The sequence below is a fragment of the Zootermopsis nevadensis genome, unplaced genomic scaffold, assembly GCF_977971745.1.
Source record: "Zootermopsis nevadensis isolate Lab colony 2312 unplaced genomic scaffold, Znev_1.0 Znev_ptg000028l, whole genome shotgun sequence".
Classification (NCBI taxonomy): Eukaryota; Metazoa; Arthropoda; class Insecta; order Blattodea; family Termopsidae; genus Zootermopsis; species Zootermopsis nevadensis.
Window position 1 is genome coordinate 18,939,563 of NW_028259160.1, and position 19,262 is coordinate 18,958,824.

The following is a 19,262-nucleotide window of genomic DNA, read 5'->3' on the forward strand; positions in this document are numbered from 1 at the left end:
TGACTTTCCCGAATTTCGCTTGGACAAGGCTCCACGCTCTTTTCCCTGGAGAGTTCGAAGCATACAGTTCACACAGACAAGTAGAAGTTCTGATGAATGCAGCAACTGAATTTCATTTCTCTTCAATTTATCATCCTTGTCTTGCAACTGTAGCTGATCTTTGGTGTTCAACTAGTGAAGCGGCCTCTGACGACGTTGTGTTTCCATTCAAGAAACTACTTTGACTTTTCTTCAAAAGTAGAATAAATTAGTGAAGAAGATATACTTGGATTTTGGTTATCAGAACCTGGGTATAATCAATGACCAACTCTGGTTGTGCACAAACGTTATCACATAGGACAGAGACCACATGGCGGAAAGTGGGCGTATGGATGCATTATGCTGTAACATTTTAATAGGTAATAAGTGTGGCAGGTGTAAAAAAGTAGTTAGAAATGGAATATTATGTGACAATTGCGATAAATGTAGCAACGTATGTGAGGAAAAGATACCTAATAATGAATGGTTCTGTGTTTTTGCCCATCACACGACGACTTGATAAATGAGAACTTAACCACACAGCTCTTTAATAGCGACGTTCCTTGTTAAGTTAGTTGTTCGAGGAAATATCGTCTTTGCGTGAAATAATATCTGTTCTACAGAATGAAATAATACAAGATACGCGTTTTCAAGTAAAGCAAGTGAATGAAATTGGCTTGCGTTATGCAGCTAAAGGAAATGAGAAAAGAAGAAAACAGGCTACTCAACCGTTTCTAGTTCCAACGAGAAACAAGTTTAGTGCACTAAATGAAGTTGTTGACGACACGCAATCAAGGAAAGCATCAATTTGCCCAAAGGTAAATGCTTTGAAAAATAAAAATAAACTGATGTTCAACAGTGATAGCTACGGTCGTGATATATCTACGTCGCTCTGTAAAAACAATATTGATGTCTCAGTGTATGGTGAAGTGAGGCATAGTGCTAAGATAAAAGGTGTATTTAAGAATTGTTTAAGAGATTATTCATCATTAGGCTCTCATCAGGACTATGTAGTAATTATGGGAGTTGCCAATGACATTGCTAGAAATGACACAAAGAATTGTAACGGCATTTTGCACTGATATATTACAATTATGACACACATGCGTCACTTTGTATTAGTGCATTCCATTAGATGCCAGTATCAAGTGTAACAAAATAACGTGGCGGAACAGTGTGTGTGCATTCTTGGGACACTTTCTTATTGCGTTCAACTCTGGTAGCAAAATGCGAAGGATCGGCATGGTTAATGTCAAAGCCTGCTATTGGACACGATCTTTCGCCAGTTCCAGCCACCACCCATACTCACAAAATGCTTTTCTAAGATCCGTTTTAACGTTATTCGCTCATTTCCATATCGGTTTTCAAACAGGCTAACCTAGCCAAAACATTTTATGAGTCACATGTTCGCTTTTTGCTTAAGAAGAGAAAAACCTATTTTTGCCAAACTTGAATGCTTGTTTCTTGAGACCAGGACGAGGACACAGGACGATCAAAATTCTGGAGAAAGTGTCCTGAGTTTGAGTCCCGTTGAGGACGTTTCCTGTAGCTCAGAAGAGGAGATTACGAACACAAAGAATAGAACCGAGAAAAACTATCCAGGGTTCGAGTCTCAGTGAAGATGTTGGTTTTATGAATAATGTTTTCAATTATGTATAATGTTACGCATCGAATGAAGGCCTGTGATAAATTTTCAGCAAAAATTATTGATAATGAATACAAGCATTTGTCGAATTCTCTCACAGTAATACTGTGGAAACTCTACTGGTACGAACATAACTATAAGACGTAACATTCTGGGTTTCATAACAGTTTTTTACCTGGGGGTAAAAAGGCTGACCACTCACATCCACCTTGCACTGTGGTCAACAATATGCCTTCATGTTATGGTACTTAGACACAGACAACTCATGTTCATTGCGCCATTTTCTTCATTACTTCACCTTCTAAAACCTTATTTTTATTACTAAATTCCCAAACATTTTGGGTCCATCTCATTGGCTCTGTTTATATACTATTTCTTACTATTTAACAGGCCCATTTTCAAGGTCCCCCAGTGATTCAACCAATATGCTGGATATGAAAATTTTCCCGCTGAACTAGCCCCATGATGCCAGTGACTGCAGTGTCCAGCATTTTTCGAATTTTCCCACAGTAATGCTGTGGAAACTCTACCAGGCTTGAGGCCTAAACGTACAAGAGAAAGGACGAACACCACGCGCTTTGTCAAAGAAATGGAGTTTCACGGACGACACATCATTTGACGTCTGCGAGAGCACTACCGGGACAGACTCCAAGCTACCTTGGGTCGTCTAATCAGTTTAGATGACGTTAAGTAAAGTTCAAACATAATAATGTCTACTTTGAAATTTATGTTCAACTTGCTGCCTGAGTAACGCTTTCGATCCTGTAAAATATCCATTATAGTTGCTAAAGATGTCTGTAATTCTTCAGAAAAGAAAAACGTTTGGAAATAGCCATGTACTGTTGACCATATTCTGATTCCTATAGTTTTAAAACTGTGCTATGTATGGATTCCAATATTCTTCCAGGAAATATAGACCACATTATTGGTAATAGTCAGCAACAGCAAGATTCCAACATGCACCAGGCTTACCACCAGCAGAAATACCAGTGCAGCCAAAGAAACATTGTCAACAGAACAGAAAAGGAAAACATGGCAAACAAACACCAAAGTGTCATCTTGCTGTTGTGTGGAATCAGAGAGTCCCTAGACCGCCAAACGCATTCATGGTCTTCTCAAACGAATGGAGAAATAAACTGGCTGCCCTGTACCCTGCAGACAGCAACACTCAAATCAGCGTGTGGTAAGTTGCACTACAAAATCTAGATCATTTGTCGAGAGGTGTCTTAGCGGACCAGTTGGAATCACTTGGTGCGTGGTGGCATGGACCTTCTTGCCTCCCGCACCCCATCTACACGGATAACGCTCAGACCTTTGTAAATCACTCCTGACAGTTATGAATTTAAGCGTTAAGAAAAGTGAAGGTATAGATTGAACAAACTATCGCAGGGAACTGACATTTGTTTTGTTGCAGAGAGTGGCGCAGAAGAGACGATAAGAACAAAGTGACAGTACTACTCCACGTCCACACAAAACGCACCTTTCATTTTCCTGAACAATTATTTATTTAATTTCATAAGCAATGTACTTATGCTGCTTAATCGTAAAGGAAATATAGACTACATTATTGGAAATAGTCGGCAACAGCAAGATTGCAACATGCACCAGGATTACCAGAAGCACAAAATACCAGTGCAGCCAAAGAAACAGTGTCAACAGAACAGGAAAGGAAAACATGGCAAACAAACACCAAAGTGTCATCTTGCTGTTGTGCGGAATCAGAGAGTCCCTAGACCGCCAAACGCATTCATGGTCTTCTCAAATGAATGGAGAAATAAACTGGCTGCCCTGTACCCTGCAGACAGCAACACTCAAATCAGCGTGAGGTAAGTTGCATTACAAAATCTACTTCAGGACAATTACTTGTTAATAATTTAATGTGCAGAGCATTCGTGAACGACAAATTGTCTTCAAAGCCATTTCAATTCAGCGGACATGTATGATCAATGTACGCAAGTCAATGATTATAAACATAGCACCGGTGTTGAGGATTCAAAGCTAAAAGACCAACGCACGTCATCTCTGAACTAAAACCTGATCCATCTTTCTTTTCTCAACCCATGATTCTGTTTAATAAAACGTGTCTGTTTAATGACAAAATGGCGACGTCACTTCAATCCACGACATTTTGCTGCCGAAACCCGGGACATTTTACGATTGTGCGGCAACGTGGCATTGTTAGAAAAGTGAAATATGGGATAGTACATTCGACTATGAATGTGGTTCCAATGAAAGAAACAAGGATTGAATTGCCGCATCTCGGCCTTGAATCTACAAGACTGGTTGTGTTATAAACAGCCATTCGATCTCGTTCCTTCTTTACACGTAGCCATCTAGTATTAGCCAAAGGGAAAACTCCATCACCATCAGATTTATAGCACCATCTAACGACGATTTAACGAAGGATTCATATATTCTTCCAACGACTCCTCAGTATGACCGAGAACAGCGAAAAACTCAAACGGAAGGGAATCCAGATACATTTTACCTGCCTCATCAAGCTGTGGACAAGGAGAAACATGGGAACATTACATGGAGAATTGTGTTCGACGCGTCCTCGCACGAAGACAACGAACCCTCACTCAATGAGGTGCTGGAGATGGGACCAAAACTCCTCCTACGATTCTGGCTATATCCAGTGGCACTTATCGGCAATATCAACCAGGTCTTAGACACCAAGGACAGGGATCTGACAAGATTCTTCTGATACAATGTAACACTAGACAATGAGGGAAACCACAACACGACTGATGAAGTAGCGACGTATCGTTTCAGTAGTCTCCCGTTTGGTTTGACCTCAAGCCCCTTTATACTGTCAGCGCCGCTGAGGGAACTCGACAACATGCACAAGACCACGTTCCCCAAGGCTGCGGCTCTCGTAGACAGCGGGGGCCGAGGACGACAATGGGGCAATTACGCTCATTCATGAACTTACCGCGATGATGAGACAAATTAGGCTAACCATGGGAAAATGGGCAACAAACTCTGAACAACTGAAAGGCATCTGGTGGACCTAGAGCCTTGAAACTATTGTCGATAAGCGTTTTGTTGGTTCTCAGGAAGATTGAGCTAACTGCACCTACAACACGTCCGAAGTTTAAGTATAGAGTAGGTCAGGCTTTCTTGACTTTCCCGAATTTCGCTTGGACAAGGCTCTACGCACTTTTCCCTGGAAAGTTCGAAGCATACCGCGCAGCCACGAGACTTGTTCACGGTAAACCCTACTTCGGTTATATCCGTGATATGAAGTCCGCAGCATCACGTCATTATATAAATCTTGCCTATGCTGCTAAGGAGTTACTGATCCGAAGTGGAGGACATGACAGTTTGAAAGCCTTCCAGGGATGGGTGAGATCCTGCAAGAGTCAGGCGCCTGTCCTTAATATTATCAACACCTACTCGGCCAACCGGACTGCAGACTTGGACGATGAAGTTGAGTTGGTAGGTTGGCCAACGGCTATTAACACTATAATAAGGTACTGTTGCCGTACGCGTTTCGACCTCAACAGGTCATCGTCGGTGGCATCACGGAGGTGGATCCTCGAGACATCACTGATAAGCTGCTGGACGGACCAGCAACAAAGAGACAACTCCTTCGAGCCACTGAGATTCTATGACCCACTTGGTTTGCTGTCACCGGCATCCATCATTGGAAAACTACTATTCCAGGACACGTGGTGCAGAGGAATAGGATGGGACGGGATTTTCCCCACGAACTTGGAGCGCGATGGCACTCTTAGATATCCACCTTACTACACCTATCAAGCATACAGATCCCACGACGGGTTGCGACTTCAGGGAAGAGCAACGTCCAAGTTCACATATTTTGTGATGCATCTGAGAGAGCCTACGGAGCGGTACTGTACCCTATATCTTCCGGAAAAAAATAACGTCATGGTCGTTTGGTCTGCAGTAAGAACAGATTAGCACCCGTTAAGGAAGTAAGTCTTCCACGTCTGGAGCTTCTAGAAATCGTATGAACTGATGCTATGGTAGCATTAGGCTGGATCCACAGCAAGGCAAATAAATGGAAGACCTTCGTCTGTAATCGTGGCCAGAAATACAAACGTACACCATTCCAAGCCAATGAAAACATTGTCCCGGACAGGACAACCCAGCAGATCATTTGTCGAGAGGTGTCTTAGCGGACCAGTTGGAATCACTTGGTGCGTGGTGGCATGGACCTTCTTGCCTCCCGCACACCATCTACACGGATAACGCTCAGACCTTTGTAAATCACTCCTGACAGTTATGAATTTAAGCGTTAAGAAAAGTGAACGTATAGATTGAAAAAACTATCGCAGGGAACTGACATTTGTTTTGTTGCAGAGAGTAGCGCAGAAGAGACGACATGAACAAAGTGACAGTACTACTCCACGTCCACACAAAACGCACCTTTCATTTCCCTGAACAATTATTTATTTAATTTCATAAGCAATGTACTTATGCTGCTTAATCGTAAAGGAAATATAGACTACATTATTGGAAATAGTCGGCAACAGCAAGATTGCAACATGCACCAGGATTACCACAAGCACAAAATACCAGTGCAGCCAAAGAAACAGTGTCAACAGAACAGGAAAGGAAAACATGGCAAACAAACACCAAAGTGTCATCTTGCTGTTGTGCGGAATCAGAGAGTCCCTAGACCGCCAAACGCATTCATGGTCTTCTCGAATGAATGGAGGAAGAAGATGGATATCAAACATCCAGAAGAGAGTAACAAACAGATCAGCGTGAGGTAAGTTGCATTACAAAATCTACTTCAGGCCAATTACTTGTTAATAATTTAATGTGCAGAGAATTCCTGAACGACAAATTGTCTTCAAAGCCATTCGAATTCAGGCGGACATGTACGACACATCATTTGACGTCTGCGAGAGCATTAACGGGACAGACTCGTCTAATCAGTTTAGATGACGATATTCACGACCTACTATCCGATAGTGAGTACCCGGCTGACGCGGAAAGATATGAGGAATATATCGACTAAGCCAAACGTGCGATTCGAAAGACCTCAAGGGCAACTGAGAGGAAACTTTTGCATCGCCAACAGCGAGTGTTGGATTCACGGATTCGCATTCTCTCAGGGCGACACCTTCAATCCCAGCGACGAGCTAAGTCAGACTACCGCCAATTAAACTTGAGCCATTTTCTGGAAACGTTGAAAAATGTTCCCGATTCTGGGAACAGTTCGTGTCTTCGATCGACATCGATCCCACACTATCAACAATAAATAAACACGTATTTCTGCGCGGATACTTGGAGGACGAACCAAAACAGCTGGTAGTCGCGAAACTTATGAAGAAAGGAAGAAAATACTCATAGCCCACTACGGTGACAAGAACAGAATAATACAGGCTCACTTAGACTACCTGGAAGACATAAGGCCCATCCAGTACGCCACTACGGAGCGCTGAACACTACGTACATTGAATGCAATCGCAGCATCCACGCCCTTCGTTCACTTGGAGAAGACGTTAACGGACATGGTCGAGTGTTGGCTCCGAAGATACTCCGCGCCTTCCCGGACGAAACTTCTCGACGTTGGATCATTCAAGTGAAAAGTTAAGGCCAGTCCGAAGCCGATATTTTCAGGTTAATGGAATTCCTTCTCGAAGAAGTGGAGGCTGCCCTTATCACACAAAAGATACGTGGTGAGTTTGTCAGTTCAGCTAACTTCACGCCTACCGCAGAAACTCTCACGTACACGACAAGCCGGGAAAAGTAACAAGGAACACTAGAAATGAACCAGACCCCTGCTGCGTGTTCTGCGAGTCTCGTGGCCATTGGGCTCAGGATTGCAAGAGAACTGGTATGGTATGGTTTACAAGAAGTTAGCCGGCGAAAGTGCTGCTGTAGATATGGAAAGAACGGAGCTGTGCTCGAGAGACTGCTGGAGGGATATGAGCCGCGGGGCATTTATAATGCGGATTGGACGGGACTTTTCTACAACGCCTTCCCGGATAGGACGCTGGCATTGAAAGGTGAATCTTGCCAAGGGGGAAAACGTGCAAAACACCGGATTACAGGTCTTCTGTTTGTTAACAGTGACGGTAGTGGCAAACGGGGTCCGATTGTAGTTGGAAAATCACTAAAACCGCGTTGTTTCGAGAACATAAAAAAACTTCCGATGAAATATCACGCCAACAAAAAGGCATGGATGACCACAGACATCTTTACGGCGTTTTTAAGTTCTGTGGATGCCTCCATGGGCGCACAACGCAGAAAGATTTTGCTGTTTGTAGATAATTGTGTCGCTCATCCGAAGGACACGACATTCTACGAAATGTGAAAGTCGTGCAAATTGCACGAGCGTCTTGCAACCGCTTGATTTGGGCATCATCAAGCCTTTTAAGCAGTTGTATAGAAAGCGCCTTTTTCAAACAGCTGTATGTGCAATGGATGCTGGGAAGGATGTCAACATGAAAATTGACGTGCTACAAGCAATTCATTTCACAGTGGCAGCTTGGCGGCATGTCTCCCAACCAACTGTTCTGAATTGTTTTCGCAAAGGTGGCTACGGGTGTGAACTTCGCGCAGAAGCAGACTCTAACGTCAGTGTGGATGAGCATGATGGCTTTCACGAAGACTGGAATCGATTTGGCGCCTTGAAAGACGTGGTTAAATTTGGTGATTACGCGGCAGTAGACAGCGAGCTTGCCACATGTGGAGTCGACCCGATTGATGAGTTGTTTGATGATCGTGAAGGGTTGGGGGGGAGCGGTGAGGAAGAGGACGAATGCGAGCCCGAAGCAGTGCCGAGTTTCGCCGAAGCACATGCTGCATTGGCATATTAGTGAACGTGACGAGGAAAATATTTTGAACGTGGAAAGGGCTCTGTTTGGCCTAATACGTAAAGTTTCGACAATCCACTTGTCCATTAAAGACTTATTTGCCCCCTAATATACATAGGTCAAACAGGTCGCACCTTCACACAAAGATACAAAGAACACATAGCAGCCATAAAACACAATAAAGATAGTTCCGCATACTCTAAACATATTCTCAATACAGGACATGCTTATAACACAATCAATGAAACAATGGACATACTGAAAATAATAAAAAACAAAACACACAGGGACACAATAGAAAAATATTACATATATCAAAATTATAAACAAAAACTATGCCTTAATGATAATAGTATTGAACTTAACAACCCCATATTTAAAGCACTTCAGTACCTTGACCTCAACCCTGACAAACCACCTTTCACCCACTAGCACCGCAGTCGGTAACCAGCCACGATCCAATTCAGTCCTGTACATCTCCGTTCTCTTACATAAGAAAACGATATTACTTCTTGGGTAAGTTAACATGATTTATTTTTACTATTTATTTATTTTGTTTTCTATATTTCTATTTTCAATTGTCATTGATAAAATTGAAACTTTACTTCACAGTCATACACAAAATATTGACGTCACTACAAATAAGAAATAGAAACCTAATAGTGACCTGTGATAATACAACCAACGAAGAAAAATACAAAGGACCAGAACATCATCAGAAAAATGAAGAATATAAATCATAAAAAACAATAACAATCAGTAATTCATGTAATAAGTTTAAACTACATAACACCCGTTGATGGCTAAATTATAGCCGAAACTAGTCGTGTAAGTTTCCAATGTAATCGAGTACTCGATAGGAAACGTTAAATGATGTTTTAATCTTTTAACAATATTATATTTGTGATTGACGGCAAAAGGTTTTAATAAATATTTTAATAATATATAATCACAATATGACGCATTTACAATATCTTATGGTAAAAAGAAGTAACTTTAACAGTGAAACATTCGTGTTTTTTTTAATTTTTAACGCTTTCCAGTATTCATCGTTTTTATTTTCCACCCCCACCAAAAACGACGCATCGAGGTTTCACTGTACATCACAGAGACATGGCGATTAGTGCATTTGAATCTACTGCCATCCCGAGCCAGCGCAGACTTGTTCGACTCGACCTACGAGGAATTTGGACGAATTCCACTACATGAATTACCGCGCTCGAGAGCACTCACTCGTTTAACCGACAACCAGCTGTCCCTCATGACGTCAAGATGCTGGTGCATACGCGTAAGTTATAATTAGCAGATCCGGAAGAAGACCTGCCAATTCAGGTTCTGATCAGAGGTGATTAATGTTATAAAATTGTGAAGGACAGTTCACCGATACAAATATCCACTTCAACGGTACTACTCCCGTCTAGGTTGGGTTGGATATTGAGCGGTAACCGATCGGGCATCACAGTGAATTCAACGGTGGTGAACTACATCAACTTGGACCAAACATTCTTACCCCCCTGATGACGCGTTTAGATACTTTTGGGCACTTGATAATATAGGCAAAACAGCTAAACAGAATTTCACGACTCGTATCGCACAGAAGATCACCGAAGAGTAGTCTCCCTCCCCAAGAAACAGAACATCATTTTGTCCAATAATCGCCGAGAAGCGGTTCGCTTCGTTACAAAAGAGATAACAAAAGAATGAGTCTTTGCAGAAGCTATATTACGCTCAGATGCTGGACGACGTCCAGAAGGGGCAAGTGGAAATAGCCTTAACGGAAGGGAATCCAGATACATTTTATCTGGCTCATCAAGCTGTGGACAAGGAGAAACATGGGAACATTAAATGGAGAATTGTGTTCGACGCGTCCTCGCACGAAGACAACGAACACTCCCTCAATGAGGTGCTGGAGATGGGACAAAACCTCCTCCCTGAGATATTTGCAGTCCTCCTACGATTCTAGCTATATCCAGTGGCACTTATCGGCGATATCAACCAGGTCTTAGACACCAAGGACAGGGATCTGACAAGATTCTTCTGGTACAATGTAACACTAGACACTGAGGGAAACCACAACACGACTGATGAAGTAGCGACGTATCTTTTCAGTCGTCTCCCGTTTGGTTTGACCTCAAGCATCATTCTACTGTCAGCGCCGCTGAGGGAACTCGCCAACATGAACAAGACCACGTTCCCCAGGCCTGCGGCCCTCGTAGACAGCGGGGGCCGAGGACGACAATGGGGTAATAACGCTCTTTCATGAACTTACCGCGATGATGAGACAAATTAGGCTACCCATGGGAAAATGGGCAACAAACTCTCAACAACTGAAAGGCATCTGTTGGATCTAGTGCCTTGAAACTATTGTCGATAAGCTTTTTGTTGGTTCTCAGGAAGATTGAGCTAACTGCACCTACAACACGTCCGAAGTTTAAGTATAGAGTAGGTCAGGCTTTCTTGACTTTCCCGAATTTCGCTTGGACAAGGCTCCACGCACTCTTCCCTGGAGAGTTCGAAGCATACAGTTCACACAGACAAGTAGAAGTTCTGATGGATGCAGCAACTGAATTTCATTTCTCTTCAATTTATCATCCTTGTCTTGCAACTGTAGCTGATCTTTGGTGTTCAACTAGTGAAGCGGCCTCTGACGACGTTGTGTTTCTATTCAAGAAACTACTTTGACTTTTCTTCAAAAGTAGAATAAATTAGTGAAGAAGATATACTTGGATTTTGGTTATCAGAACCTGGGTATAATCAACGACCAACTCTGGTTGTGCACAAACGTTATCACATAGGACAGAGACCACATGGCGGAAAGTGGGCGTATGGATGCATTATGCTGGAACATTTTAATAGGTAATAAGTGTGGCAAGTGTAAAAAAGTAGTTAGAAATGGAATATTATGTGACAATTGCGATAAATGGTATCATTTTAATAAATGTATGTGAGGAAAAGATACCTAATAATGAATGGTTCTGTGTTTTTGCCCATCACACGACGACTTGGTAAATGAAAACTTAACCACACAGCTCTTTAATAGCGATGATCCTCGTAAGTTAGTTTTTCGAGGAAATTTCGTCTTTGCGTGAAATAATATCTGTTCTACAGAATGAAAGAATACAAGATACGCGTTTTCAAGTAAAGCAAGTGAATGAAATTGGCTTGCGTTACGCAGCTAAAGGAAATGAGAAAAGAAGAAAACAGGCTACTCAACCGTTTCTAGTTCCAACGAGAAACAAGTTTAGTGCACTAAATGAAGTTGTTGACGACACGCAATCAAGGAAAGCATCAATTTGCCCAAAGGTAAATGCTTTGAAAAATAAAAATAAACTGATGTTCAACAGTGATAGCTACGGTCGTGATATATCTACGTCGCTCTGTAAAAACAATATTGATGTCTCAGTGTATGGTGAAGTGAGGCATAGTGCTAAGATAAAAGGTGTATTTAAGAATTGTTTAAGAGATTGTTCATCATTAGGCTCTCATCAGGACTATGTAGTAATTATGGGAGTTGCCAATGACATTGCTAGAAATGACACAAAGAATTGTAACGGCATTTTGCACTGATATATTACAATTATGACACACATGCGTCACTTTGTATTAGTGCATTCCATTAGATGCCAGTATCAAGTGTAACAAAATAACGTGGCGGAACAGAGTGTGTGCATTCTTGGGACACTTTCTTATTGCTTTCAACTCTGGTAGCAAAATGCGAAGGATCGGCATCGTTAATGTCAAAGCCTGCTATTGGACACGATCTTTCGCCAGTTCCAGCCACCACCCATACTCACAAAATGCTTTTCCAAGATCCGTTTTAACGTTATTCGCTCATTTCCATATCGGTTTTCAAACAGGCTAACCTAGCCAAAACATTTTATGAGTCACATGTTCGCTTTTTGCTTAAGAAGAGAAAAACCTATTTTTGCCAAACTTGAATGCTTGTTTCTTGAGACCAGGACGAGGACACAGGACGATCAAAATTCTGGAGAAAGTGTCCTGAGTTTGAGTCCCGTTGAGGACGTTTCCTGTAGCTCAGAAGAGGAGATTACGAACACAAAGAATAGAACCGAGAAAAACTATCCAGGGTTCGAGTCTCAGTGAAGATGTTGGTTTTATGAATAATGTTTTCAATTATGTATAATGTTACGCATCGAATGAAGGCCTGTGATAAATTTTAGGCAAAAATTATTGATAATGAATACAAGCATTTGTCGAATTCTCTCACAGTAATACTGTGGAAACTCTACTGGTACGAACATAACTATAAGACGTAACATTCTGGGTTTCATAACAGTTTTTTACCTGGGGGTAAAAAGGCTGACCACTCACATCCACCTTGCACTGTGGTCAACAATATGCCTTCATGTTATGGTACTTAGACACAGACAACTCATGTTCATTGCGCCATTTTCTTCATTACTTCACCTTCTAAAACCTTATTTTTATTACTAAATTCCCAAACATTTTGGGTCCATCTCATTGGCTCTGTTTATATACTATTTCTTACTATTTAACAGGCCCATTTTCAAGGTCCCCCAGTGATTCAACCAATATGCTGGATATGAAAATTTTCCCGCTGAACTAGCCCCATGATGCCAGTGACTGCAGTGTCCAGCATTTTTCGAATTTTCCCACAGTAATGCTGTAGAAACTCTACCAGGCTTGAGGCCTAAACGTACAAGAGAAAGGACGAACACCACGCGCTTTGTCAAAGAAATGGAGTTTCACGGACGACACATCATTTGACGTCTGCGAGAGCACTACCGGGACAGACTCCAAGCTACCTTGGGTCGCCTAATCAGTTTAGATGACGTTAAGTAAAGTTCAAACATAATAATGTCTACTTTGCAATTTATGTTCAACTTGCTGCCTGAGTAACGCTTTCGATCCTGTAAAATATCCATTATAGTTGCTAAAGATGTCTGTAATTCTTCAGAAAAGAAAAACGTTTGGAAATAGCCATGTACTGTTGACCATATTCTGATTCCTATAGTTTTAAAACTGTGCTATGTATGGATTCCAATATTCTTCCAGGAAATATAGACCACATTATTGGTAATAGTCAGCAAAAGCAAGATTCCAACATGCACCAGGCTTACCACCAGCAGAAAATACCAGTGCAGCCAAAGAAACATTGTCAACAGAACAGGAAAGGAAAACATGGCAAACAAACACCAAAGTGTCATCTTGCTGTTGTGTGGAATCAGAGAGTCCCTAGACCGCCAAACGCATTCATGGTCTTCTCAAACGAATGGAGAAATAAACTGGTTGCCCTGCAGACAGCAACAATCAAATCAGCGTGAGGTAAGTTGCATTACAAAATCTAGATCATTTGTCGAGAGGTGTCTCAGCGGACCAGTTGGAATCACTTGGTGCGTGGTGGCATAGACCTTCTTGCCTCCCGCACACCATCTACACGGATAACGCTCAGACCTTTGTAAATCAGTCCTGACAGTTATGAATTTAAGCGTTAAGAAAAGTGAAGGTATAGATTGAACAAACTATCGCAAGGAACCGATATTTGTTTTGTAGCAGAGAGTGGCGCAGAAGAGACGACATGAACAAAGTGACAGTACTACTCCACGTACACCTTTCATTTTCCTGAACAATTATTTATTTAATTTCATAAGCAATGTACTTATGCTGCTTAATCTTAAAGAAAATATAGACCTCATTATTGGCAATAGTCGGCAACAGCAAGATTCCAACATGCACCAGGCTTACCACCAGCAGAAAATACCAGTGCAGCCAAAGAAACAGTGTCAACAGAACAGGAAAGGAAAACATGGCAAACAAACACCAAAGTGTCATCTTGCTGTTGTGCGGAATCAGAGAGTCCCTAGACCGCCAAACGCATTCATGGTCTTCTCAAATGAATGGAGAAATAAACTGGCTGCCCTGTACCCTGCAGACAGCAACACTCAAATCAGCGTGAGGTAAGTTGCATTACAAAATCTACGTCAGGACAATTACTTGTTAATAATTTAATGTGCAGAGCATTCGTGAACGACAAATTGTCTTCAAAGCCATTTCAATTCAGCGGACATGTATGATCAATGTACGCAAGTCAATGATTATAAACATAGCACCGGTGTTGAGGATTCAAAGCTAAAAGACCAACGCACGCCATCCCTGAACTAAAACCTGAAGCCAGTCTAGTTTTATCAACGAGTCTTTGGTGGAGTTACTGCAGCTGAACGTCACTGATACCAGAAATTTGGCAGTCACGACGTTTGAATCAACGTCCACTAAATCCGGGCCCAGTGACGTCACGAGACTCCCAACAGAGGCAAACATTTCAGTCACCGCCTTCGAGAGCAATAACACTTACTCATCTCATTCGACTGTCGCAGCAGATGTTATTATTTTGGCCTACACTCGCAAGCTGGGAAGGACAGATCAGAGAATCTGCCTAGGCACGGACCACTATTGGAAGGTAGCAAAATTAGATCAGCCAATCAGAGTGTCACCTTCGCTTGTACTGCTTCAAACACTTTTCTGTTGGATCCTTAGTGGGATCCGACCTGGAAATACTGTCAACCAGACCATGGTACATCACATTTCACTCAACGACATCGAGATGTCCGACGACACCCTACGACGTTTCTGGGACCTAGAGACCATCGGTATCCGAGAGACGCAAGACCGTGCGCACACAGCCAAGGACATTGCTATTCTTTAGGAGTTACATGTAAAAATACATAATAAAGGTAGACTTTGAGTTCAAGGCAATCATTACTTCTTTGATCTACATTCGATCCCCGTGAGGTTTGCCAACATAGTCCTCTGGGGGGGGGGGGGGGATGGGCAAGATGAGTTTTTTCTTTTCTACTTCATTGTTGGTAGCACTGTCAGTCCAGGGAGCAAAGGCCAACATCCAGTTTCTTTTAAATTTCTAATGCTTTCCCGCAACTATCGTTTTCCCGTATTCATCGTTTTTATTTCCCACCCCCACCAAAAACGATGCATCGAGGTTTCACTGTACATCACAGAGACATGGCGATTTGTGCATTTGAATCTACTGCCATCCCGAGCCAGCGCAGACTTGTTCGACTCGACCTACGAGGAATTTGGACGAATTCCACTACATGTGTTATCGCGTTCGAAAGCACTAGGGTTTGTCAGTTTTTAAAAACCGGGTTTTTTGATAAATTTGTAAAATTCGAAAACCGCTTTTTAAATTTTAAAAAAACCGGTTTTAGATACTAGAATTAATATTTAAAGATTTCTGTTAAATGAACTAAAAAATTTAAAGATTGAAATTAGTTCCAAATTATTAAATGTTTTAGAAGTACGAATTCAAGGAAGAAGACAACTTGGATTGGTATCCCATTTGCTATATTTGCAAAATCCACAAAACATTTCAACAAAGAAAACTAGTGTATCTCCACTAGCTTCGAAACTCGATATTATTAAGTTATCTGGAAAAATATTGTCTAGAATATATCCAATTTCTTTATGGAAACAGATTCCGATGATGAATATATCGGAGACTGAGAGACTATTAATCAGGGCAATGCTCTAAAAGAAGCCATGGAAAAATCAATTCATACGTTTCTTGAGGAACCTGAAGAATTAATTTCAAATCGGAAGACACTGAAGGTCAAGTTTTCGGTATTTGAGGCAACCAATAAAAGAACAAAGAAAATAGATTTATTATTTGATGCTCTGAAAACGATAACACCAAGTTCAGTAGCCAGTGAGAGAGTATTTTCTATTTCAGGCAATTTTGTATCTAGAATAAGAACAAGATTAAGTAATCGTTCAGTGGACATTTTATGTTTTTTGAAATCATATTTCCTGAAAAAAAAATACTAAATGAAATAAAAATTTATATTTTGTGCGGATTTTAGTTTTTATTTGGTTTTGTACGGAGTATATTTTATTTTGTCATATTTTTGTAGTTCCATACAAATTAAACAAACTGAACAATTTCAAAATAAATATAAATATTTCTTACTGTTTTAATTTTTATGTAAACATTCTAAAACCGTTTTTTTTGGAAATACTGCAATTCGAAAACCGGTTTTCTCAAAAGTCGGATTTTGTATAAACCATAGGGAGCCCTCACTCGTTTACCACTCAACGAGCTGTCCCTCATGACGTCAAGATGCTGGCGCACACGCTTAAGGTACAATTAGCGGATCCGGAAGAAGACCTGCCAATCAAGATTCTGATCGGAGGTGATCATTATTGGAAAATTGTGAAGGACAGTTTACCGATACAAATATCCACTTCAATGGTACTACTCCCGTCTAAGTTGGGTTGGATTTTGAGTGGTAACCTATCGGGCACCACAGTGAATTCAACGGCGGTGATCTACATCAACTTGGACCAGACATTCTTACACCCCTGATGACGCCTTTAGATACTTCTGGGAGCTTGAGGCTATAGGCATAACAGCTAACCAGAAGAGAAGGCTGTGCGCTAAGAACTTTGCACTTCTGCAAGAATTCCACGACTCGTATCGCACAGAAGATCACCGAAGAGTAGTCTCCCTCCCCAAGAAACAGAACATCATTTTGTCCAATAATCGCCGAGAAGCGGTTCGCTTCGTTGCAAAAGAGATTACAAAAGAATGGGTCTTTGCAGAAGCTATATTACGCTCAGATGCTGGACTACGTCCAGAAGGGGCAAGTGGAAATAGCCTTAACGGAAGGGAATCCAGATACATTTTACCTGCCTCATCAAGCTGTGGACAAGGAGAAACATGGGAACATTAAATAGAGAATTGTGTTCGACGCGTCCTCGCACGAAGACAACGAACCCTCACTCAATGAGGTGCTGGAGATGGGACCAAAACTCCTCCTACGATTCTAGCTATATCCAGTGGCACTTATCGGCAATATCAACCAGGTCTTAGACACCAAGGACAGGGATCTGACAAGATTCTTCTGGTACAATGTAACACTAGACACTGAGGGAAACCACAACACGACTGATGAAGTAGCGACGTATCTTTTCAGTCGTCTCCCGTTTGGTTTGACCTCAAGCCCCTTTATACTGTCAGCGCCGCTGAGGGAACTCCCCAACATGCACAAGACCACGTTCCCCAGGGTTGCGGTCCTCGTAGACAGTAGCACGTTCAGGGACAACTTCGCAGCGGGTGCCGAGGACGACAATGGGGCCATTATGCTCTTTCATGAACTTACCGCGATGATGACGCAAATTAGGCTACCCATGGGAAAATGGACAACAAACTCTGAACAACTGAAAGGCATCTGGTGGATCTAGAGCCTTGAAACTAAGAAGGAAGTGCAAGTATTAGTGGTAGAACGGAAGCTGTGTGTTGGTTCCCACGAGAAGCCTGACAAAAGCGCAAACTACGCCAGTATGGCACTGGAGTCGTCTAAGTAACGACTGTGGCCCGCTCCAGCCTATGTGGGTGGACTTACTCATGAACGTTCTTACACGTTTTCCTATATCAAATCTAAAACTTCTTGACGATGGTGAAGAGTCAATTGAATAAAAATTTCCTTGGATATTATCCATCGTCTAGTAAATATAAAACGTAAAACGACGTTTCGGAGATGGGACTCTATCTCCGTCCTCAGGTTCCTACACAGTTGGGCCCACTAGATAGAGCTAATCCCTATCTCCGAACAAAGTAAAAAAGTGAAAGTCCCGGAATAAAAAGACATCACCACACCATCCATCCGTGGGACGTAAAAGAATGGTATGTAGAAATCAAAATTCATTAAACACGATAAAGCCAAAAAAATCAAAAACTCACAAAAGGTGGGAATAAATACACATGAATATTAATTCGAAACTCGATGCCCAACCCGACTTCTTCAGAGATGACAGGTATCCAAATAGGAGATAAATCCAAACTAGGCTGGCTGATAGGAACTGTTAGAGATATGTTTGACCACTACCTACTTTCAATTTGAAGAAAAATTCTATCAACAAAAGGAGGGAATGGCGATGGGGAATTCGTTGTCGCCAGTCGTTAGTAATATTTATATGGAGTATTTTGAAACTTTGGCTTTAGACACAACTGATCACAAACCAGCCACTTGGTTGAGATATGTGGATGATACATTTGTGGTTTGGCCGCATGGTCCAGCGAGATTGCAGGAATTCTTTCACCATCTTAACAGTCTCAGATCGTCAATACAATTCACCATAGAGATGGAAAACAATGGTACTATTCCGTTCCTGGATGTTTTAGTCATGAAAAATGGTTTTAGTTTACTTACGGATGTTTATAGGAAACCCACACATACTGGTCGATATTTAAATTTCAAATCTAATCACCCACTCCACGTTAAAAGGGGAGTGGTTTACAGTCTGGTCAATAGAGCATGTCCAGATAAAAACAATTTTAACAGAGAAATCCAGAACATCAAACATGATTTATCTCTGAATGGGTATCCCCGACAGTTAATTGAATCTGTTATTAAGTCCGAAGAAAAAAACATCCGGCCTTCTCCTGACAGAACGCCTCTGGGTACGGCGGTTATCCCATATGTCAGAGGTGTCTCAGAAATTGGGAACCGTTACAATATCAGGACAATCTTTAAAACCGGACACACTCTCCGTGGTTTATTGATGTCCATGAGACCCAGAACAGTCGAGAGACAGACTAGGCAGTGTGTGTATGGAATCCCGTGTGATTGCGGTAGATGGTATATCGGCGAAACCATCAGAACTCTGAAGGTACGCTTAAAGGAACACAAATATATTTTCAGACAGGGCCTGCTGGAGAAATCCAGATTGGCCTAACATGCGTACGAAGAAGATCATGTCTGTTGGGATGGAGCCAGGGTGTTATTAATAGAACCCAATACCGTCTA

General features: G+C 41.7%; 3 protein-coding genes across 6 annotated transcripts in view; 2 read left to right on the forward strand and 1 right to left on the reverse strand.

Moving 5' to 3' along the window:
- LOC147872386 (uncharacterized) overlaps window positions 1-19,262 on the reverse strand; it is a 61,814-nt gene that overhangs the window by 27,855 nt on the left and 14,697 nt on the right. The gene's annotated exons all lie outside the window — the stretch shown is intronic.
- Window positions 1,013-15,190, forward strand: LOC110830888 (uncharacterized). The gene is made up of 5 exons (XM_087357196.1): window positions 1,013-2,846; window positions 3,078-3,489; window positions 13,101-13,767; window positions 13,996-14,399; window positions 14,977-15,190. Exons 3-5 carry the CDS (start codon window positions 13,624-13,626, stop codon window positions 15,143-15,145), a joined length of 717 nt encoding a protein of 238 aa, XP_087213322.1. The 5' UTR covers window positions 1,013-2,846; window positions 3,078-3,489; window positions 13,101-13,623; the 3' UTR covers window positions 15,146-15,190.
- LOC147872387 (uncharacterized) lies at window positions 10,193-10,723 on the forward strand. The gene is made up of 2 exons (XM_087357033.1): window positions 10,193-10,363; window positions 10,424-10,723. Exons 1-2 carry the CDS (start codon window positions 10,193-10,195, stop codon window positions 10,721-10,723), a joined length of 471 nt encoding a protein of 156 aa, XP_087213159.1.